The following is a 23,948-nucleotide window of genomic DNA, read 5'->3' as shown; positions in this document are numbered from 1 at the left end:
TTGGGCTTTCACGACTGATCATAATCCGTCTTGCACTAGGATCTGGAACCACAAGCCAACACGATTCCAAGTACACAATAGTGTTCTTCCATGGTGAGCCAGACACTGCAGAATTTTACACAGGCACACAATCTCAGTAGTAGTGATAGGGATGATACTGAAGAGAAGAACTTGTTTCTAAAGTTTCTAAAGCAAAGAGTGCTTGATATCTCCAGGACTAAAAATGGAAACTGTTGGCACCATGCCCATGATCCAGAAGAATAAAGATACTTGAAAGCATGAGTGTTTCCGTTAACCACATTTCTGGTCACACTCACTTTCCTACTTTTATATTTCTTTTCTTACCACTTTTCTTCCCATTTAAATACACTTTATCATATGATAAATACATTCGCTATTTGGGAAGAAGCTGAGTACTAACTTACCTGTCAATAAAATAATAGTATAAAATGTGGATAGTATAAATAGTATAAAATCTGCCAATCTGGAGGCATTAATTTTCATACGTGGGAATTTTATAGGGTTCTTCTGGAGATTAATCAAAATAATTCATGACAAATAAAATGGTACAATTTGGGTGGTACCACTCATAAATGTTTTAATTTTTTTATGAAAAAGAGGTACGCGAGGATCACGTGATCTGAAACATCTGACATTGTCAACAGGCGTAGGAGACACTTACATCAATGTTGTTCAGGGTGTTGAAATACATCAGATCGTGCAGCCTTTTGAATGCTTGATTTGGGTATTGAAAGTTGAAAGTTGAAAATGGTGATTCGGGGTCGTCGAAAATATCAAAATCGGCTACTTCTTTCTCTTCCTGAGTTTCTCTCGGAACACCTAAATACCAGAAGAGTCTCAAATGAGGTCACTGGAAAACTACAAACTATCTCTAAGACCCAGGGAATAACACATACAAACAGTCGTAAATATAACTCTGGGAATCCCCCAGTGTGGTCATGTAGCCTTTAGCATACACTGGTGTGTCCCCACCCGTATACCCGGGGTGAACATTTCTATGCTTTGCCTGGGCAACTTCCAACTGCCAGTGACTACAACTCTGTGCCTAAGGGCTTTCTGCCTGTCCCTGCAAGTGGACACCTGCTTAACTCACTAACAGCAGGCTGGGAACTCGTATGTAACATCCCACCCCAAGCAGCCGTCCACCAGAGTCTAAGAACTTAGGCTATAAATACCCGAATTCCTTGCCTCTTATGTGTGAGGGGAAGGATGGTTCTAGAACATAGGTTCTGTTTCATTGACTAGGGTTTCCCAGCAGGATCCAGTTCTTGTCCCCGTAGCCAGCTCACTAACACATCCTTTGTGTCTGCCTTCCTCCCTTCCCTTCATCATTTCCTTCCCTAGTTCACCCAGAAAAAACTATTTGCACTTGAATCCTTTGCTAAGAATCCTTTGCTTTGGGGGGAACCCAAACCAAACATTACTTAATTGTCTTCATGCCACAGAAATCCCCTCTACAGCCTCTCCTCGAGAATGAAGTCACAGAAAAGTCTCCAAGTTTCAGGTACTCCACTCACTACTCAAAAACTAGAAATGCCAGTCAATTCTTCTTTCTCTTGTTTTGAAATGTGACTCATAGTCATTTCCATCCCTATATATCCTTCCTCTATCTCCAAAAAGATCACGTTCTTCTCCACAGTCCCCCATTAAGTCTTCCATGACGTCTTTTCTGTTTTTCCTTTTACAATTTTATTTTCTGGTCCTAAAATAATATACTTTTTAAGCCTTCAGCATCCTGCCTGTCAATCTCTAGATCTCCTTTTGCTAATCAACATCTCCCAGGATACTGAAGAGTTTATAGGCTCCTCCGGATGTGGTACAACAGGAGGACTTGCCTTAAACTTGACCTTGTTTTCCCCTATGAAATAAACCATAGCACCATGAAATTCTCAGCCACGTTGTATGGCTAGATTACATTTATCTTGTGGTCATCTGAAATGCCCAAACATTTGCATAATTTGTTCCAAAATAAGAGCTCTTTTCAATAGTGACATTCAAAATACTTACCAACCCTTACGGATTAGGGTTCCAACCAATGCAAATATAAATAATCGGAGGTTTTGGAATAAAGCCCCAGAAATTTTCACTGAGCTGGTTGTTAAACCTCCCGTTGCTAATCTGTGAAGAACCCAGGTGATCTTGGAGTGAGACAGATGGGGAGTTCTGGGGGTGGGTCTCAGGACAGTAGCTCTTCAGCAAGGTATGGGATTCAGAACTGTCCGCTGGCACAGCAAGTGTGAAGCAGCCTAGGTTCAGTGTTGCTCCTGACCAGATTTCTACTTCAGAGACTATACAACTCATTCTGAGCGTACCTGGAGCCTTGTACTTCCTGAAGTTGATGTTGGCCAGGACAAAGTGGATGATGGTGGGGCAGTCTTTCTCCACATCAGTGTTCTTGGGTTTGAAGACATAGCACTCTTTCAGGCCTTCTCGGTCAAACACATAAGGATCAATCTTCGGAAAGGGGAGCTTGTTCATTTTGGCCCACTTTTCTGCAAGGAGAAGTTCCTAGGGAAAAGAGGGGAAGACACATTGGGGAATTTTCAGTCTTCAGTTGTTCCGCTGGCCTGGCCGCATCCTTCCATACTCATCAGGTGTCCCCTATGTGCAAGCAAGGTGTTTCTTGCTAAGAAGAACAATGACCCTGTTCTCAAAGGGCTCAAAGAAATTCAAAATGCCCTAGGATCAAACTCAAATTATGTTAATCCTTGGTTCAAAAGCAGCTCCATAGGAGGAACTGGAAAATTTATTAATAAATGGAACTGAATAAAATCATAGATGCAATTGCTACAGGAAAAATTACTATGGGTTCTGGGCATTTGTAAGTCATGTAAAAATTTTTTTAACCCTGAGGAGTCAAAGAATCTGACGAAGCAGAATGAGGACACTGTTACTAAATTTCTACATATATATCATCTCCACAAAACTAATTATAGTCGATAAATTGTATGTGTGCAAAACCTTTTACTGTGAATCAGCTTGGTTTTTTTTTTTTCCGTCTTTTCCCTCTGTTGATGAAAAGAAGTTGAGCTTCTGGCTTCAGCATGTTATTATGACATGCGTCACGGCCAAGAGTGGGCCGTATGGAGGTGCCAAGAGCGTGGTAGGTTGTGTGATCGTTTTCACGTATGAGCTGCCAGAAGAACAGGCAGCCACATGGGACGGAGCCACGGCAACTGATTGGCAGCTGTGGACAAGTAACGTGACCAGGAAATACGTGTTTGCTGTCAGCGCCTGAGATTTTCGGTTTGTTTCTGCAGCAAGGCTGACTAAGGCTGTGAGCAAACACACACACACAAAGTCCTGCGTTGACACGGGAGACACTAAACTGAGATGGAGAGGTGCAGTGAACAGAGCTCTCATTTCTACTTACATGCAGCTTAAAGGAAGTGGGAGAAATAGGAAACAGACGCTGGGCCAGACTGCCCAACTTAAAGCGTGAGCTACGGGACCTTGGACACATCACTTATTTTTTCTACACTCAATACATCCAGTATAAAATAAGAAGGGTATTAATAATACATGTCTTGTAAGACTGTTATTGGAATTATTTGGGGGCTGAAGTATGCAGTGATACTTCCCTAATGTCGCCTTGGAGATCATAAGTAATGACGACCAACCAACCAACCAAACAAACAAACATACGAACAGGTCAGGCTGTTCCCTGTGCACGAAACCATGGCTCCCAAGCTTCTTGCACCTGCTTCTCACCTGTTCTTTGTTTCACAGCCTCTCAAATTTTACATCACTGTACAATAAAGTTGATGCTGTTTTCTGTCTCAGGATTGCTGTGAGGATTAAATAAGGCAGTGTATGTTCGAAACTTTAGTAATTTCTATTTAAGAAAAGAAGCACTTTAGAATAGCATCTAAAATTTAGAGGGAAAAATGCTTTTTCATTGAATTTCCACTGTTCTTAATGCTTCTGAGATGTCATGAATTTCAAGTCAATCAATTCTCTCTCAAAGCCATTTACAAAGAAATACAAGTATGGGGGAACAAAAAATTGAATGGATACTGAAGCATTTGTTTCATAAACTACTAAGCTAAATACAGATTGGGCAAAACTAGGTTTACCATTGTTCTTTTGGAAAAAATACAGTAATTAAATCATAATACAAGAATAAACTTCCATGTTTCACAAACCTACTTTTACCCACCCCTGCGTGATTCTACTTCACTGAAAAATCCCATATACGTATAAATACTTTCTTGTCTGCAACTTAAGAAGACTTTTATCACTAACTCCTTTTCCCTTCCTGTTCAGTTGAATTATTCAGCTTGCTGTTTTTCTTGTCTAGCACAATTCACGATTATTCATTCGAGACTGTTCAACATCAAAATAAAACCAAAAGTTTACACTGTGAATCAATTGCGTGAGAAGAGGGAGAGAGACGAGCTTGCCCGTGTTTACAAACATGAGTCAGCAGCATGACCAATGACCTGTGACTGTGTGGAGAAAGAGGAAAAGGGAACGGCGTGAGGTAAAGGATCCTGCTATTTTTAGACAGATATTTGATGCTGGAATTGGGGAGTGGTAGAAACTTTCCCTTTCCTTATGGGATCCTGATGTGGAAGAGATTTTCCATGGGTGACGATAACAACAGTGATTATGAGATGGAAAAACCATGTCTCAATCCTCTGCTTGTAAAGACAGAAATAATGACACAGAGTGAGCACAGCAGATGAGTTTGAAGAGCATTGGAAAAGAATGCAGGGAGCAAAGAAATTGCAGCTTCACAAACCATAGCAGCGTGCCAACGCTAAGCCCCAGCATAACTCTTCATTTTGGCTGTTGTTGGACACCGCAGGTACTCCAGATTTCCACGGAGTAGTGCATGGAAAATTTAGAGAGGACTAGCTGAAATAATTTTCCATGCAGACAATTGGGTAGTATCCTTCAATTGGGTAGATACTTGTATGCTCATTTTAGTACTGAAACTTCCTGAAAGACATTGACGATCTAAATAACTGAACTAGAGTCAAACTTTAATGTGAATGGCATATTTTTATTTCACCTGTTTATACATGTAAAACAATGTATTTATAAATACATAAGTATATTTACATACATTATAAATTTTTTTCTTTTTGAGAAAAGAGGGTTTTTTTCCTGTACAAACCTAGGATATGTGCCTTCTGTGATGTTTCTCAACATTTAAAAGCAATTTTCAGATTGAGGAGAAGTACAGAATATAATATGCAAATGAATCTAAAGAATCTTTAGAAATTATTGAAGCAACTAATATAAGATAAAACAAATAGAAACTATATTTTAGAATTCATCATTTTGTGTTTGGGACCATTCTCATTTCCAATAGAAGCATGCTGGTATTAGGAGCCAAGAGCTTTATAATGCTGTGGGCATGAAAATAATTCTCTATATCTAATAGTGTATAGAATTTACGCAGCATTTTGCCCTTCATGTTAGTTGTTATTCACTAAGAGGCTACTATAAATTCATCAAAATACATAGGAAAAAAGTAGTGTTGAGGGCATCTATTCATCACATAATGTTAGTTCATCTGTTCTTCAATAACCAGCACAGGTATAGTGGGCGGAGTGCTGAGAAGTGGCCTCCCTAAAAGGAACCCCATGCCTTACGCCCCCCTCCTCTGAACCCGGGAATGTAACTTATTTGGAAAAGGGTTTTAATAAATGCGATTAGGTTAAGAGTGTGAAGATGAGATCATCATGGATTACTTGGGCGGTCCATGAGTCCGATAACAAATGTCCTTCTAAGCCAGGAATGGGCTTATAAGATACATACACAGAGGAGAAGGCAGGGGTGGAAGTTGGAGTTACACAGCCACAAGCCAGCAAAAGCCTGGAGCTACTTGCTTTTGATTTCTGGCCCCCAGAACTGTGAGAGAACACATTTCTGTTGTTCTAAAAGCCTCATTTATGGTCATTTGTCGTGATGACCCCAGGAAACCAACACAAGAGGTAACCTGTAAATGCCACAATTAATAACATGCAATTCCCTGTATCAGCCATGGAAAACCACAGGTTCTTTTTCTATAATTTGTAGGTTTCAATGGAATTTTTATCTTGGGTAACATACAGGGAGACATAATTAATTTAAATACATTACTTCTATCATTTGTGAAGACTGACTCATTTCGAATTTCCCTTTCTCTCTTTATTTTCTCCTCTCATTGCTTTCTTTCCCCCTTTCCTTTTGTTTCTAGGAAAACGAACCCATTGTTCTGGCTTCTGGTCATTAAGCATTAATCACTGAGCTAGATTTATGTCCAATATATGGCAACATAATATGCCAATATAAAATAATTTATGGCACAATAACTCAAAACTTTTATTCTCCCTAAAATGTAGTAAGGTAACGGGGAAAATAATCTCCAGTTGCAAACTCCGAATTCTCCCATATTCCTTGCTTATTTCCCAAAATATTGCAAGGTTTTTCCCCTACATTTGTAATCTGATGATTTTTTAGACTTCAGATGAAGGCCTTGGATTAAATGCATGGCCAACAATAAAGACAGATCTTATTAGAATTCTTGAATGGATCTTAACGGTATATTAAATTTGCATGGCATATATCTAACTTATTAAATGTTTAACAAAAAGAAATGACAAAATGAAACACAGAACTGCTTTTTCAAAATAATAAGAGTATTACCATATTTTACTGTGCATAATGTGCACGTGTTTGCCCAATTTTTTGATAAAAATTTCCCAAATTTTTGGCCAAAACATGGGTGTGCATTACACACAGCAAAATAATGTATTTGGATTCATGAAGCTCTTTATATGTGAACTGTTTATTAGAGTATGTATCTGAAAGTCTAAAAAAAACCCCACAAAACTCCAGCACTGGCATCATCAACATTCAAGGCCAGTTACGATATAGATACAATAAATAAAGCAGTTGCCCTTATCAAAAGCCATGATATCCATCATCCTCTATCTCCCTGACAAGATCTGAACTTTATCTAGACTTATGAAATGCTTATATCAGTAACTGTGAAATGAAGTTAATGTCTCTAATATTTTGCCCAAAGTTTATGCTTTTATTTTTTTAATTTAGATTTATTTAATTATTGTCCAAATAGTTTTCTGTCTTATATTCCCAACCCTGCCCACTCCCTCAGTGCTCCCCACCGCCCTCCCATTCCCCCCCCCCCCGACCTTAGTTATTGTCCATGTGTCCTTTATACTTGTTCCTGTGAATCCTTCCCCTTTTCCCTGTGATTCCCTCCCCTCTCCCCTCTGGACCCTGTCAGCCTGTTCTGTATTTCAGTGTCTTTGGTCATATTTTGCTTGCTTGTTTGTTTTGTTATTTAGGTTCCTGTTAAAGGTGAGATCATATGGTATTTGTCTTTCACCGCCTGGCTTATTTCACTCAGCATAATGCTTTCTATGCTCTTTTATTACAAATGCCATCTATATGTCATTCTCAAAAATAGAAAATGATTCATTATTTAATCACCTTAATAAAATCATATTGCATATATTCATTTATTACATTGAAACCTTTCCTCTCCTATTAAAAGACTTCATGTAGATTTCTCATTAATTTTTAAACCTTGGTATATTGTATCTAAAATAAATAATCTGCCCTGGCCGGTGTAGCTCAGTGGATTGAGCATGGGCCTGCAAACCAGACGATCACAGTTCGATTCCCAGTCAGGGCACATGCCTGGGTTGCAGGCCAGTTCCCAGCAGGGGACTCACGAGAAGCAACCCTACATTGATGTTTCTCTCCCTCTCTCCTTCCCTTCCCCTCTAAAGATAAATAAATAAATAAATCTTTAAAGAAATAAAATAAAATAATCTACTTTAACATTAATAGTAAAGTATTTTCACCAATCTAAAGATTATATTTGGGTAATCTTTTAGAGCTATGTAGAAACAGATATTTTTGTAATAACAATCACAACAATGCTCATAAGTTTTAAAAATCCTTTCCAATATTCCAAGTGAACCTGAAAAGTTCTTTTCTACTGTGAACTTTGTGAAGTTCATTTTTACCAAAAAAAATGTATTACGTATCATATAGTGCAATTTTCTTTTTATTTAGCCCCTGAAAATACAATTCACTCTTTCCACAGTAATAGGTTTCATGCTGAACTAAACTAATAACAAAAGGAGACACGTACACATGGAGGAGAGAGGTGGAATAGGAAGGATTGACACAACAGCCTTACTACCCGCCTATGAGAACACACAGCTGGAGATGTCTATTGCAGACGCATAGAGAAAGTAAACACAGGAAGGTCCAGGCACCCAAACACAGCGTGGCACTGAGGTGAGAGCTGGGGGCGTCTGCCCTTTGATTCGGGACCATTGCAACTCAACACAGATCCAGTGTTCTGTAACTGCACTGTGCAGTACAGAAATCACCACAAACGACATTAAAATAGTTAAGAGATTGTGTTGTTACACACCCCATATATTAAAAAAGATGAATGAGTTACAGTATTTTAAAATATCATAAAAAGAAACTATCAATCCACATGGAATTGATCTTGATAAGCAGTCTGAATTTCAAAAAGAAAACCAACAGAAGAAATCACTACACAAATATTTAAAACATTAAAGTCATCAGAAATAAAATGGCATCATGTGTGCAAAAATAAGACAAACTTTAATATCTTTAAGATATAAAATAATACCTATTCATGAATAGCAGCAACACTCATAATCCAATTAAAAGCCATGTTAAAATGTGAGTCTACAATAAACTTAACTATTTCATCTTACAAGTAAAGGGTGAAAATTGAAGCAAAAATGTATGTGTTTTGCTTTCGGTCACATCAGACATTTTTTTAACTCGGTTTTTAATTTTTTGGTTCATGACAATAAAGCCATGGAAAACAAGGGTCTGCATCTATAATCTGAATCAGAAATGTAAATTGGAGCAGCTTATTTTTGGAAAGCCATCTGGAAATATTTCTTTAAATATTTCATGAACTAAAACGAAATATTTCATAAACGAATACACATCTGAGAAAGTAATTAAAAGTGTGATAAAGATTCATGGGCAAGGATGATCACTGGAGAAAAAAGTAACAAGATAGCATAGACATATTCTAACAATTAAAAATAAAGCACTGTTAAAGAAATTCTTAAATATTCACAATAGAAATTCTGTGCTGTGTTTATAATTATGTTTAAGTTTTTTAACGGTTTGGGGGAAAAAATCACTGCAAAACTAGGACCCAGACGCATGCATATGCACGCACAACACACAAGAGACTAAAAGAAAATAATCAAATATCATCAGCTGTTGTTTCTGAATAGCAGAAGTATGTGATGTATCCTACATAGCTTCAATTTTTTTACAACGAATACATATTCTTCTTAATTAGAAATAATGAATCAAAGTACATTTACAAACTAACACACTATAGTGGTTCTTTTTAGAGCCACAAAGGGACATTCTAAAACCTTCTTCCAACACCAGCTCCTGGAGGTGGTGGAACTCGGATTCAAACGTAAAATGATGGCTTTGACACTTTCTACTCCCATGGGTGAGATGCCTAGACGGATGGTAGTTACTCCACCTCCAAAACCAGCTCCTGAGCCATCGTCTCAAGAGTCATGCCTTGGAAGTCACTGCCCATTGCTGCTTACGGCTCATCCTGCCCTTGGCTTTCACAGTCACCTGCCCTGACACGGTGCCTCATGATCCTATGCTTGGATTACAGTAAATCCTCCTTAATTTTAATCTTTTGCTTTCCACGGTCAAATTAATCCTCCTAAAACTACAACTGCATCAAATCTTTTTTTTTTTTTTTTTTTGCTGGAAACCTTGCACTGAGTTTCCCTTTTGTATCATCCAGTCTTGAATTCCTCCCTAAAGCCCTCCTCCTGCCAGCTGTCCCGCTAATTAGATCGCCCCAGGTCCTCCAACGTGCTCACCACCATCTCTGTGCCATTTCCATCCTGTTCCATTTATTTCCTGCTCATCTACTCCGGGACACCCCAATCTATTCTTGGAGAGATTTCCTATAACCTACACAATTATATAAATCCAAATTACTTTTTAACAACAAGTTTCTCAATTTCCTTCCAAATGACTGTCGTGCATAAAATTCTTTCCCTGCAAAAGCTAAAATGTTAGCTTGGCCTGCCGCATGGGGCGCCCAGCACCCAGCAGAAAGGAGCTCCAATGCAGTGGGTGCTCAAAGGAGGAGCCACGGATGGGAAAGCGCGTTAGACCTCACTCTGGAGTCTCAGGCTTGGTCCTGCTTGACCACTTCTTACCTAGCGTTTCCCCAGGTAGGTCCTGGGTGAGGCTTTTTCACCCACTGTCTCATTCAACTTGTGGGTGCGAAGGAGAGATCACTTATCTCAACAACTCTATCTCCTTGGCTGAACACCACTAACCGCCTCAAGAAAGGTAAAATATGAAAGCATTTTTAAAATAGGAGGTTTTACATATATACATACACACATGTATATGTCAGACAGTTATAACCATTATCAGGCTTGAGAGCAGTTTAATCACAGTAAAATAGAAAGGAACCCAAGTGTCAGAGGACCTACGTTAGCACTGCCTTTTAGATTCGCGTTTCTGTTTCTTAATCTATCAAACAGGGGTAACTCCATCTCTCTTACAGTATTTTATTCAATCACCCACGAAAGTGTTCTATATGTATTTTGGCTGGCACTTAGAAGGCAATTAGAGCCAAATAATTTGTAAACACACACACAAATAGTGCTCTTGTCCCCAGAGTTCACAGACAGTAGAAGCAATGAGTAACTTCACTCGGGTAGGCAATCGATACAGACAATACGCCATGAAAATGGCTGTATTCACAGGATTCACTAAGCCTTTCATACTGAAACTACATCTGTGGAGGTCAACAAAGATCATGCTTGAGATGAGACAGCTGGAGGAGTTCCAGGTGGAAGGAACAGTTACTGTTTCGGTCTCTCCTGGGTGAGACCACAGGGCAGCCCAGCCATCTTCCATCTGTCCATATTGCCTACTCAGAAACTTCTTTCCTCACTGCTTCACAGAGGCAGACTTTTATTCCCTCCACACCCCTGGCCTCACTGCCTCCATCCTCTCACCCTCCAAAGATAACGCTGACCCCTAATTCCCATAAAAGTCACAAGCCATCAGATGAGTACTTTCTTCACTTCCCTTCTCCAAACCTCACAGCAAATCCCCTTCCATGGCTATTATTTCCTTCCTTCCCTCTTGTCCCCATACGGACATTTCCACACTCCTCTCCACCTGCATTTTTACATCCCCTCACCTCTGAGACCTGCCCCGGGGTGTGACTCCATCACATGTGCCATCCCTCCATTCTCCCGTAACATCAGCAGCTCGAGTCTTTCCTATCAACAACCCCCCACTCCAGTTTTCCTGGTCCCCACACCCTCCTGCAGACATAGTCCATCTCCTTCTTCCCTGGGGACCCCACAGAACTGTCTCCATCCCCGTAACATCCACTCATCCCTCAAATCACAGCAGTATGATTCATGCCCTCACTGCCCTGTCGAAACTCCTCTTGGCCAGCTCACCGAGAACTTCCTTGTTCAGTACCTTCAACTGGTTTTCACAACACTGCACACTTTCTTGGTCTGTGCCCTTCTCCCCTGATATTGCTGAGTCTTCACAATACCGTTTTATTTCCTCTTCTCTTCCCACAGTACATACTTTCCTTGTGGGGTTTTAATTACCTTTCACCTGCTAACTCCTAAATCTCAGCCTCATTTCCTTCCTGAATTTCTGATACAGTCCTGCTCAGGACTATGAACTTAATGTGGGTCGTGGGAATCACATCTGTGCTTTACGAAATAGTATGCATAATAATGTAGAAAATAAGCTCATGAGAGAAGAGATTGGGGTCAGGAGGACTAAGATATCCACAAGCATGCAAAAGAATGTGGTAGGTAATGGAATGCTACATAAACTCTTCTTACCTTAAATGGAGGACTAGAGTCGCTCGGCCTCGCAGAAAAGTCAAAGGAGATGATGAGATCGACACCCCTCTGAGGTCTCAGAATCAAGGGGTAAGGCAGGTTAAATGTGAGGCCACTGTCCACCACATGGATCTTTTTACTTTTGACATCCAGAGGCTCATATATTTGCTCAAATTCATCAGGATCTTTTCAGAGGAAAAAAGAGAGAGAGACTGAATGAAATAACCACTTAATAACCACTTTCCTTTAGAATGGAAGGGCAGATAAAGTGCTTCTCAGATAAGGTCAAGTTCAAGGAGTTCATCATCACCAAGCCCTTATTATATGAAATGTTAAAGGGACTTACCTAAGAAAAAGAAGATAAAAAATATGAACAGCGAAAGGACAGCAAACTCACAGTTATTAACAACCACACCTAAAACAAAAGCAAACTAAGAGGACAACTAGATCAGGAGCAGGACCATAGAAATGGAGATCACATGGAGGGTTAGCAACAGGGGAGTGGGAGGAGGAGAAGTGGGGAGAAGGTACAGAGACTAAGTAGCATAGAAGGTAGGTAGAAAATAGACAGTGGGGAAGGGCAAGAATAGTATGGGAAATGTAGAAGGTAAAGAATTTGTGACACATGGACATGAAGTAAATGGGGGGAATGTGGGGGAGGGGGTGTGCAGGGTGGAGGGGAATGAAGGGGGGAATGGGACAACTGTAATGGTATAATCAATAAAACATATTTTAAAAAGACTTAAGTAAGATAATAAATGAGTGAACACATGTGTTTAAACCCAAACCGACCATGTAATGAGAGGTAATGCCATGAGAGGGATCATGCTCCACAGTTTACAGTTACCACCAGGGCCTGAGCCAGGTACTCCCATACAGTAATCCCCACAGCAATCTCATTTGACAGATGCTTTTACCCTGACGTTACAGATGAAGCAACTAAGAGTTAAAGGCAATAATTAATTGACCCAGTGCTAAAGTGTAGCAGCTCCGTTTGCCTCCAAAGCCCAGCCACGTGGAATTCCATCTCACGAATGTATATAAGAAGTATTTTTATATTCTAAATACTGTTCAGTGGTTATTTCATTCATTCTCTCTCTCTCTTTTTCTGTCTTAAGTGAAAGCTTTGCTAGATAGAGCAATCTTGGATATAGGTCTTTGGATTTCATGACTTGGAATACTTCTTTCCAGCCCCTTCTTGCCTGTAAGGTCTCTTTTGAGAAATCAGCTGGCAGTTTGATGGGAACTTCTTTGTAGGTGACTGTCCCCTTATCTCTTGCTGCTTCTGGGATTCTCTCCTTCATTTTGATCTTGGCTAATGTAATTATGATGTGCCTTGATGTGTGCTTCCTTGGGTCCAACAAGACTTAAGGAAGATACTCTCTGAGCTTCTAGGAAGTCCAGGAAGCATCTTACTTAAGTCTTACAACAGGCAAGATGGAAGGCAACATGTAAGGTGGAGGAGCTCTATAAATGGAAGATGGAATAAATTCCTCTTTCAAGTGATACAGCAGTGGAGTGGTGGAGTCTGAATGGATCTCATTGCACCTCTCTAGGGGATGGGAATCCAGGGAAATAATCCAGCCAATGAGCTCAGCAAATGTGGGTTATCCGCAACCATTCAGGTACCCTTTAGGGTGCTGCACAGGATACGTACCAACTGTACCAACTCTGTTCTTACAGAGCTTACATTCTGAGTGCACTGCTGATAAATTAGTATACAAACATATTTAAAGGCAGTTCAGGCAGTGATAAATGCACTGAACGAAAGAGGAGGAGGATGTAGTAGGGAGTAACTTCACTCGGGTAGGCAGGAGAGACCTCTCTCAGAAGGAGGTCCTGAGCTGAGACCAGATTAATCATACAGAGCTGGCCACCTAAGGATTGTATTATTAGTGTCATTTTTTAAAAGGTTTGTATTTATTTATTTTTAGAGAGAGGGGGAAGGGAAGCAGAAAAAGAGGGAGAGAAACATCAATATGTGGTTGCCCCTCACATGCCCCCAACTGGGAACATGGCTCGCAACCCAGGGATGTGTCCTGACTGGGAATCGAACTGGCGACCCTTTGGTTCACAGGCCCGCACTGAATCCACTGAGGTACACCAGCCAGGGCTACTAGTGTCATTTTAAAGGGAAGGAAGCTGAGGCCCCCAAAATTCCAGTTTCACATAGATAGTGAGAGTCAAGATTCCAAGCCAGGAAGTCTAAGCCCCATGCACGGCATCACTCTGTAACTTAAGAAGGTGGCATGGCCGTAAAACTAAACAGGTTTGAAATGGATAACTGAGAAAGCAGTAACTATGTTGCAGAGACACTGTCTGCACACGCATCTATTAATCGTCATTAAAAACATTAATCTGTGCATTTTAGCACAATTAAAAGAATTAAAAAACCCAGTAATGGAGACATCTTTTACAAGACAATCATTTTTAATATAATGAGGGTATATCATTATGTAATAATGATAAAGTATAATAATAATTCACAAAGAGTTTTTTTGGCTTCATTAACTTTGTGCTTTTAGAATTTAAGCTAAAAGATTAACCGAAAATAGATCATTTGCCCATGTTCTATTTGATTTGCCCCCTCTCATCATAAAACCGAAGTCTCCTTTTCCCTCTTTTAAATCCATGATTATGTTTGAGAGAAAAACCATTATGCGAACCAATGCCCAGCCCTGGCAGGCAGTTAAACACCACGGTTCCAATCTGCCAGATAAACTGACAGAAAGTAGTGTTTCCTAATTGTGTTTCAAAGCAAATAGTTTTTGCAAGATATTAACAGATATTCTATGCACAAAATAAGGCTTCATGATCAAATACATTTGAGAAATACAAGTAGAATTCAAGAGCTACTTGAATTCAAGAGTAATAGGCCAGTATATCTTGTCTTCCCTGTTCTCATTACTATGCCTTGGACTTAACGGTGCTTTTTCAAAAATGAAGATGCTACATAACCCTGACTATGATTTCCACTTTTTAAAAAGCGAACTTGGAGTGAAAAAGTGCAGGCTGTGTGTTCTCACTAACCTAGAGTTCCATTAGGATCGGGGTTCCTGGTTTTTAGCCTTACTCTACTTTTCTATCATCATTAACTAGGGCTTGTACTAAGTAACTGCTCAAGACTGTCCAGCCAATGAATGGCCCAGCCAGGAGGCCAAGGCAGTAAGCCAGTCTGCTCTCAACCTACTACACTCAAGGCACCTTTAAGTGGGGCTTCTCCAACTCATCACAGTGTCCCCTTGCATTGTGAAGAAGGGGATGATGTGTTCAGCTTTCCTGAATTTATTTGAACTTGAACCCGACTTATTATATAACATCTATTTAAATGCCATAGAGAGTTTACAATGTCACTATCCAAGAATAACCTCCCATAATGCGAAGCGTACATGGTTGTCAAACCTGAGAATGAGTTCATCAGGTTTTCCAATAGGTATGGCAGTGCGCTGTGTCTGTAATTACGACCATGTCCTTAAAGCAGTTCAGCCGTGGACATTTCCGGCGGTCATTGTATAATCACACAGATTCACTGAAGAACACACAAATATTTGGAAGTCTGCGTTTTGAACTCTGGCCTAAAGGAACTCATGTCTCAATGTCTTACTCCAGATGGCACATGTCACAGCAAACAGCACCCACACAAAAGTCAACAGAAAAGAAGTCACGGACCCAATGGACAGTGTCTCCGAAATTAGTTTCTACAGGTATACAACCATTTTGAAGTAAACAAACTAGGGTAATTTTAGCATCTTGTTATTTCTCTTGTTTCCAAAAGACTGTCTGTAAACAGGGCACTAATTTTAGGTTGAAAGAGTGTTTTCCTTCTAAGATGCTCATAGTGTAAGCTAAAATGTAAGATTTTCCAAACATAGTATCTGGAATAGATAAAAATCTCAGTTGTCTTTTTGCATTAGGGGTGCAGAGATGAAAGAAAAATTGTCTGAATATTTTAATTAAAGTGTGATATTGTGACTGTGTAATAGGACTTTTAATAAAGATTTCATGCCCCAGTTGATCAGAGTTTACATTCAACCTCTAACTTTTCAGCCCACACACAGAGTAAACCTGACACTTGGCAAGAACCAGAGGGAGACAAACAGAGTGTATCTCACGGAAGGGCATTGTCTGAATGAGCACTTTTGAATTCAACCGATTCAGCCTAAACCGCAGTCGTTTTTAGCCATGTGGGTCTATAAATAATAAATTTGAATCAACTCAACACTGACCAAACGGCATTTTGTATTAAAATCACTATATCATGTACTTTGTTGTTTTCAGATGGAGAAGTAGAAAATCAGCGCAATCGAATTTTAATAGGAGGCACTCTGAGCAATAAAATGTTAAGTCCTTTCTAAGGATCATTCATTTAAAACAATGTTAGGTGAAAACATTTCAAAATGTCTCAACCAATGAGAAATTCAATTTTAAATGGGAATGCTATAATTTATGTAGCAAACCCAGCCCTTCCAAATCTACATAAAATGTTGCGAAACTACCAGGGAGGAAGTTGTTAAAATGTGGAGTGCGGCAAGTGTGCTCCTGGGTGGTGCGATCAAAGCCACACGCAAAACTGATGTAATAAGGTGCACAAAAAGGAAACTTCCACTTTTACATCAGCAAGACAATGACTAACAACACCAAGCACTGGCAGGAAGGGAGTTCAGCCAAAGGGACAGGCCTCTGAGGAAAGCCAAGAGGCCCATTCCAACCCCTGATGAGCTGAGTGATTTTAGGCACAGATGATAGCTATCTTCTGTCATCTTCCTTGTTTGTAGAATAAAATTACTACAGACTTTTTGTTAGCTCTAAATTCTCTCCGAGGCCAAGTTGTTTACTTAAAGCCCATCATCATTCATCCATAAAGCTTAGGTTTCTAAAAAAGACACATTTGATTGGCATTGTAATAGAAATCAATATAATCGTGTCTCACAACACAAGAAAAATACTGTCGCTGATTGTAAGGTCAAGTATTTTGGCGGGGGGGATTTTGAATGAATTTAAAAATTGATAGTGACTCGAAAGCAAACAGACTTTCATTCTAGTTCACATGAAAGGATTCGAAGGTCTAGAACCAGACATAAGCTCACATTCTAGACGTGGATGCCATAAACAAAATGCAGGATATAGTGAGTTTCTGCTCCCCTTGTTTAAATAACAGGGGGCACTTTTCCTTTTGCCATTTTCATTAAGTTCAAGCAACACAGAGAAACGGCACAAGCAAAACAACAGCAAAATGTAAAGCCTTGTCCTGATTTGTACAAATATTGTACGGGTACAATGCTTACACAGACAGCCGGAGAAAGTTTTTTGGGAAAATCCCTAGGTTTTTAATAGCATTCTATCAGTGTTTTCAGGGAGAACTGACAGAGAAATGACATTTGAACAGTTAACGGGAAAATGATGGTGTGATGAAACAGAGTGAGTTAAGATGACAGGATCATGACAAGAAAGATTATTGTGTAGAGATTAGTCACGAAGGTAAATTTAACTCTTAATTTGAAACATGCATGAACAGAAGCATAAAAAGAATTATTCTTAGAATTTGGCTGAGTGCCAAACCGAATAGTGAGTAGGTTCTTACCAGGTGGACTTCGGAAGGTTAACTAACATTTCTGAGAACTGAGGACCAGACACAATGAGCAGCCAGATGAGCACAGCAGACTGGTAAACTTGACCCCGCTCCACCCTCTGCGTTGCATGCAGTACAGCCCCACATTGGAGGGTCAGGCTAAGGATGAAGCTCACCAGCCTCCCCTTACAGTCCGAGCCTGGATCTGCTGAGACCTGTTCTTTGTCTAAAACAAATACCCCCACGAGGTTGGAGGGAGGAAACGAGACAGAGGTTACGTTTCTGCTACTTGTACTACCAGGCACAGTCATGGCGGTATTTGGTTTAAGTTTTCATTCCAAACGGAAGGCAATCCTGAAATTTGGCACTATCCAGAGAAAGATAAACAGGACCTATCTTCCTAAGGACACTGTCTGAAAGAGCACTCTTCAATTCAGTAGATTCAGTCTGAAACGCGGTCATTTTTAATAAATAACCTAAGCACTTTTATTAAATGGGTTGGGGTAACACTGGTTGATAAAATTCTATGTTTCAAGTGTACACTTCTATGATACATCATCTGTATATTGCATTGTGTGCCTACCACCCAAGGTCAGATCTTCCATCACTGACAAAACGGGTGATTCCGAAGTGTTTTTGAAATCATTTTTGGAAGCTCAGTCTAGAGTTTGCTCCTCCAAGCCTTGGAACAATTTTGTAAACACTTAATCCCCTGCTTTAAACCCTTTTCAGTTAAACAAGGCAGCGGGTTCCTGTTTCCCTGAGTGAAACTTGACCAATGCAGGGAGGGTCTCCGGTCCCTCTCAACACTTCCATGGAAATTCTCTCAGCTGATACAGCTCTGCTACTTCCTGTCCAACGTGTTTTCTCCCGAAAAAAAAAAAACACAGTAATTTGAAACCCTACACATACACAATGCATGTTTTTGTAATTCAGTATAAATGGATAAGTACTAACAACTGAAATCCTTCTCCCAGAGAGAGAAGAAAAGTCCCCTGAATTAGTGTTCACAGACTGCATTTTCTGTACTTTACCTGCTACAGCTGCGTCCAATTCATCCTCATCCAAGGATTCCTGGGTGTTAAAGTCTCGGAAAGGAGACAGGGGGTAGGAGGTATTGAGATTCAAGCCCAACATGAAGTTGTGCACCTTCCCAGCACGTCCTTCCCTGGTATTGAATAAAGTGGAGTCGCTCATCAAGGCCATTATCATCCGATGGACCCAACTGGCTTGATTTTCGTTTTGAAATTCCCTTTCAGCATCTTCATTTTCAGTGCCTAAGGAGAAGGAGAGTTTTGTTCTACAGTTTCCAAAATTCACTTTAATAAAGAAAAAGATCTTCTTTGAATGTTAAAACTAACAATGAAGTTCTATGGCTTTTGATTTAATTAACATTTATTTGCGTAAATTAATTAACACAGTAAATATTTCTGTTAAACATTTTTGTCCTTAAAATATTCTTACTTTACCCTTTACCTGTAAGTTGGTCTAGGATTGTATTGTTGACATTGTTGGTCTATTCTTAGATTTCCAGGGCAATTTTTATTTACCCCTTTCTCCCCTCCCCCAATTCCTCTTCTTCCTTTTGTCCTGTCTGCACACACACTCACACACACAGAAAACCCACAGTCCCTGGCCCTGGGTGGTGTAGCTCAGTGGATTGAGCTCAGGCCTGCAAACCAGGCGATAGCGGTTCGATTCCCAGTCAGGGCACATGCCTGGGTTGCAGGCCAGTTCCCGGCAGGAGACACACCAGAGGCAACCATACATTGATATTTCTCTCCCTCTCTCCTTCCCTTCCCCTCTAAAGATAAATAAATAAAATCTTAAAAAAATATTTAAAAACCCCACAGTCCCTAATCCTATCCTCTTCATTTCCTAAATCTCCTCTATCCTGTTCAGTAAACTTCCAGAAATCATGCAAACTGAGAACAGACAACCGAGGGATTCAACATGTACTTCCTGTTCAATAAACACCTTATAAACTGTTATTTCGTTCCTACTTACAGAGTTTGGGTTTTAAAACCCTGAAATTTAAACCCATGCTTTAAGGTGTTTTGAAATTCAGCAATCTCCCCAAAGAAGCAGTTTTGAAGGACTTTTCCCTCAAAACCTACAGATACACATCAGCATGGCTGGGAGGCTGTGTTGTGTAATTGCTGGAGAGCGTTGGCTCTGCAATCCCGCTGTGAGGGGTCCCAGGGGTCCCAGGGGTCCCTAGGGGTCCTGGCTCTCTCTCTGCCCCATTTACTGGTTCGTGAACCCTCCTCAGCCTTCATTTCCTCAACCTCCTAGCATTGTTGTGAGGATTAACAGAGTGAGTGTGCTCAAGCACATTCCTTAGGGAAGTGCCAAGCCTTGTATTAAACTCTTAACATTATTTAATCGTAGAAATAGTAGAGGCGGCAGCAGCAGCATAATCAGTATTTTTGCCTATAGAACGTTATTCCACTGCCTGTATCCCTTTCGCTTGGACTTCTGGGAGCTCTGTATGGAAATATACATAAAAATGTGCATGGGTGCATGTAGTGAGAGAAAAGAGAATCTATGTTCAAAGTTCAGAATTTCCAGCAAATGTTAACTAAACACATGTAAAACCAGAACAAATACAGATTTTTAATTTCACAAAGATTAGTGTAACTGTGCTGAGTAAATGGAGGGATCTTTCTTCCGGGAACCAATCCAGAGGACTACGTGTGCACTACAAAACAAACACTCTTTTCTGCCGCCACGTTTGCCTAATGCCAAATCTGACTGAGAAAATCTTTTTTTAGAACAAACCAGGCTTTAAAGTGAATACCTCCATGTACACAGGATGTGAATAAAGTATCCGATTATTTTCCAAAGGTTTGGAGCTGCTTCATCATCACGATCGTGGTCAATATCATCATCGTCATCACTATTGTTTATAATTTCGAAATAAACCCCACTTCTCTGACGGCAGAGCATCTCCTTTCCCTGAGATACACTTGGCAAGGGCATCACTGGTGGGACGAACCCAGCCGTCAACAGATCCATGAAAAATGGTACCAACTGCTTTTAGCTACACTACTCATCGTAGATTTCTGTTTGCTGTCTCATACAACTGAAAGCCCTCGGTACACATTTTTCAATTTTGATGGTTACAGCAATTCTGTGAGAGCAGGAAAAATGATGACAACATAGATTTGAAGAAACTAAAGCTGAAAACTGCCTAAAGACCTTGCTTAAAACCATGACCAAAAATGAAGGAATTTCAAGAGAATGAGAAGACAAGCCATGGACCGGGAGAAAAGGTCTGCAGAAAGACACACCTGACGGAGGGCTGTTGGTGCAAAATACCGGAAACTCTAAATCTCAATAATAAGAAAAGAAACATGCCAAATAAAAAAATGGGCAAAACACATTAATAGACACCTCACCAGAGAAAGTATACAAATCACAATTAAGTAAGCACATGAAAAGATGCTCCACATCATATGTCATCAGGGGATGCAAATTAAAACAACAATGAGCTAACACTACACACTTCCTAGAAACGCCAAAATCCAAAACACTAACAACGCCAAATACTGGCAAGAATGTCCAGCATCAGGAACTTTCAAGTCCTGATGCTGGTGAGCATGCAAAATTAAACAGGCACTTTAGAAGACAGTTTAAAAATCTTCTCTTGCAAAACGAAATCATATTCCTACCATATGATCCGGAAGTTATATTTCTTGGTTTTTACCCAGAAGAGTTGAAAAATTAGATCCACACAAAACTTTGAATATAGATGTTTACAGCCACTTTATTCATAATTGTCCAAACCTGAAAGTGACCAAGACATTCTTCAGTAGGCGATGGATGAACTGCGGTCCATCCGCACTATGGACTATTCAGCACTGAAAAGAAATGAACTATCAAACCATGAGAAGACATGGAGGAACCTTAAGTGCACATCACTAAGTGAAAGAAGCCCATCTGAAAATGCTATTGTACCGTACGATTCTGACTGCATGTCATCCTGGAAAAGACAAAACTACGGGGCCAGTGAAAAGATCAGTGGTTGCTGGGGGCTAGGGAAGGGGACAGAGGGACGGATAAACTGAGCACAGACTTTTAGGGCAGTGAAATGACTTTGTATGACACCATAATGGTGGATGCATGGCATTTTACATTTGCGAAAATCTCCAGAATGTGCAATACCAAGAGTGAAGCCATAAGTTGGGACTTTGGGTGGTGGCGATGTGTCAGTAGAGGGTCGCTGATTGTGACAAACGCACCACTCTGGTGGGGGATGTTGAGAGGCTGTGTGTGGGTGGGGTGCAGGGGACGTATGAGAACTCCATATTTTTGCTGAATTTTGCTGTAATCTAAAACTAGTATAAAAATAGTCTATTTAAAAGGAGGCAAATGCCTATTAAGAGCTAATATTAAATATAAGTTGTAATACTATGAAAGTCCGAGCAGAAAACATGGGTAGTAAAATTCCAGATGTCCCATATAACAATATTTTTGCCCTCATACGTCCTAGGGGAAGGGAAATAAAGGTAAAAATATGCAAATGGCACTACATTGAATTAAAAAGCTTCTGCACAGCTAAAGAAACCATCATCAAAATGAAAAGGAAACTGCCTGTGTGGGAGAACATATTTGCCAGTGATATATTGGACAAGTGTTCAGTCGTGAAAGGCAAGGACCTACATCCAAGATGACTCTATCCAGCAAAGCTGTCATTTAGAATGGGAGGGCAGATAAAGTGCTTCCCAGATAAGGTCAAGTTAAAGGAGTTCTTCATGAGCAAGCCCTTATTATATGAAATATTAAAGGGTCTTATCTAAGAAACAGAAGACGATCAAAAATATGAACGGTAAAATGACAACAAACTCACAACTATCAACAACTGAACCTAAGAAAACAAAACAAAAAAAAAAACTAAGCAAGCAATTAGAACAAGAACAGAATCACAGCCATGGAGATCATCTGGATGGTTATTGGCAGGGAGGAGAGAGGGGAAAATGGGGGGAAAGGTATAAGGAATAAGAAGCATAAATGGTAGGTACACAATGGACAGGAGAGTTGAGAATAGGATAGAAAATAGAGAAGCCCCATCTTATATGTACGACCCATGGACATAAACTAAGGTGAGGGAATGCTGGTGGGAGGCGGGGTGCAGGGTGGAGGGGATTGAAGGGGAGAAAAAAATGGGACAAATGTAATAGCATAATCAATAAGTTATACTTTAAAAATCTCCAAAATATATAAAGAACTCATATGACTCAACACCAGGATGGCAATCCTATTAAAAAATGGGCAAAGGACCTGAATAGGCACTCTCCCTGCCTCCCTCCCTCCTGCTCTCTCTAATCAATGATTTTTTTTTTAATTTTAAAAATACATTGTTTAAAGAACAACTTTGACTTTTTAAAAGCCACCTAAAGCTGCTTTCATGCAGAAAGTCCAGTAACATAATTAGGCTTCAAACAGAATTTGGTATTTCTAATATCTCCATTTGTTCTTGACAACTGATAATATTTTTGAAGTATTAAGAAGAAAAGAAGGAAGAAATATTTCTGTGTTGCCTACTTGGTCACATACACAGCATTCTCTCTCTCTCTCTGAAAGCTACTATTCTCTCAGTGCCTTGACCAGACTGCCACGTGCACCTGGAGTTGGAGAGAATCACTCATAACCGTCTCCTAATGGACTTCCACCAGAGAAGGTTCCAGCTCTCTTACCTTTGGGCTCTTGGGACTCATCATCGCTATCCGAGCTGTCATTACTCACAATGTGCTTTGCGGTGATATTTTCTGTGGAAAGAAAACAAAACAACTGGAGGATCTCGGGTGTCAAGACTCACAATTAAATTTACTACATGGATGGAACCTCTGCAAAACCATGGAATGAGATGTACTAGGTTACCAGTATGAATTTATATCAATTACTAGTATACATGTAGATCTATTTGGTTCAATTTTTCCACTGGACAACAACATTTCCCAGTGAAAATTTAGTTTGAAATTTATTCACTGGTGATGTAGAGGGAAGATGTTTTGTTTATCTTCATTCTGAAAGGAAGAATAACTTGAGTACAGAAAGCTTCTCCTTATACAAAAAAAGATATTTCTTCAATTAAATATGCAGAAGGGGTGTTTATGAAGGACATGCAGTGTAAAACCAAAACCCACAGGGGGGGCTACAGAGCAGTTTCATCAAAATAAATGAAAGCTACTAATAGAAGGTATCGTTTCATTTTCAATACCACTGAAAATTGTTGAAATGTACCTTTTGTGTTGAGAATTTGTGCTTCCTCAGAACATATGAAAAGAGCATTTATAAAAACGAACATAGAAACCACACATCCTTAAGACAACAATAGCAGTAAAATCTAAAACAAAAACTAGTTGTCTTTTTCCAAGTAAAAATACCTAATTTATGAACATAGACCATCCCTTATAATGATCATTTATAGAAAAATCAAAGTTTCTTTGGATGCT

At 39.8% G+C, this 23,948-nt stretch overlaps 1 protein-coding gene across 1 annotated transcript in view; it reads right to left on the bottom strand.

The window, feature by feature from the left end:
• The window catches only part of PLA2G4A (phospholipase A2 group IVA), a 147,473-nt gene that overhangs the window by 8,588 nt on the left and 114,937 nt on the right, over positions 1-23,948 (bottom strand). The window contains exons 13-17 of the mRNA XM_037035116.1: positions 23,190-23,261; positions 18,525-18,767; positions 11,922-12,106; positions 2,334-2,529; positions 683-840 (exon numbers count right to left, since the gene is read on the bottom strand). Of these exons, the coding sequence (XP_036891011.1) occupies positions 683-840; positions 2,334-2,529; positions 11,922-12,106; positions 18,525-18,767; positions 23,190-23,261 (854 nt within the window). The remainder of the gene's footprint in view (positions 1-682; positions 841-2,333; positions 2,530-11,921; positions 12,107-18,524; positions 18,768-23,189; positions 23,262-23,948) is intronic.

The sequence above is a fragment of the Sturnira hondurensis genome, unplaced genomic scaffold (genome assembly GCF_014824575.4).
Source record: "Sturnira hondurensis isolate 20B ecotype Veracruz unplaced genomic scaffold, ASM1482457v3 Scaffold0022215, whole genome shotgun sequence".
NCBI lineage: Eukaryota > Metazoa > Chordata > Mammalia > Chiroptera > Phyllostomidae > Sturnira > Sturnira hondurensis.
Note: the sequence above shows the minus strand (reverse complement) of the source record. Positions and strands in the feature narration are given on the sequence as shown.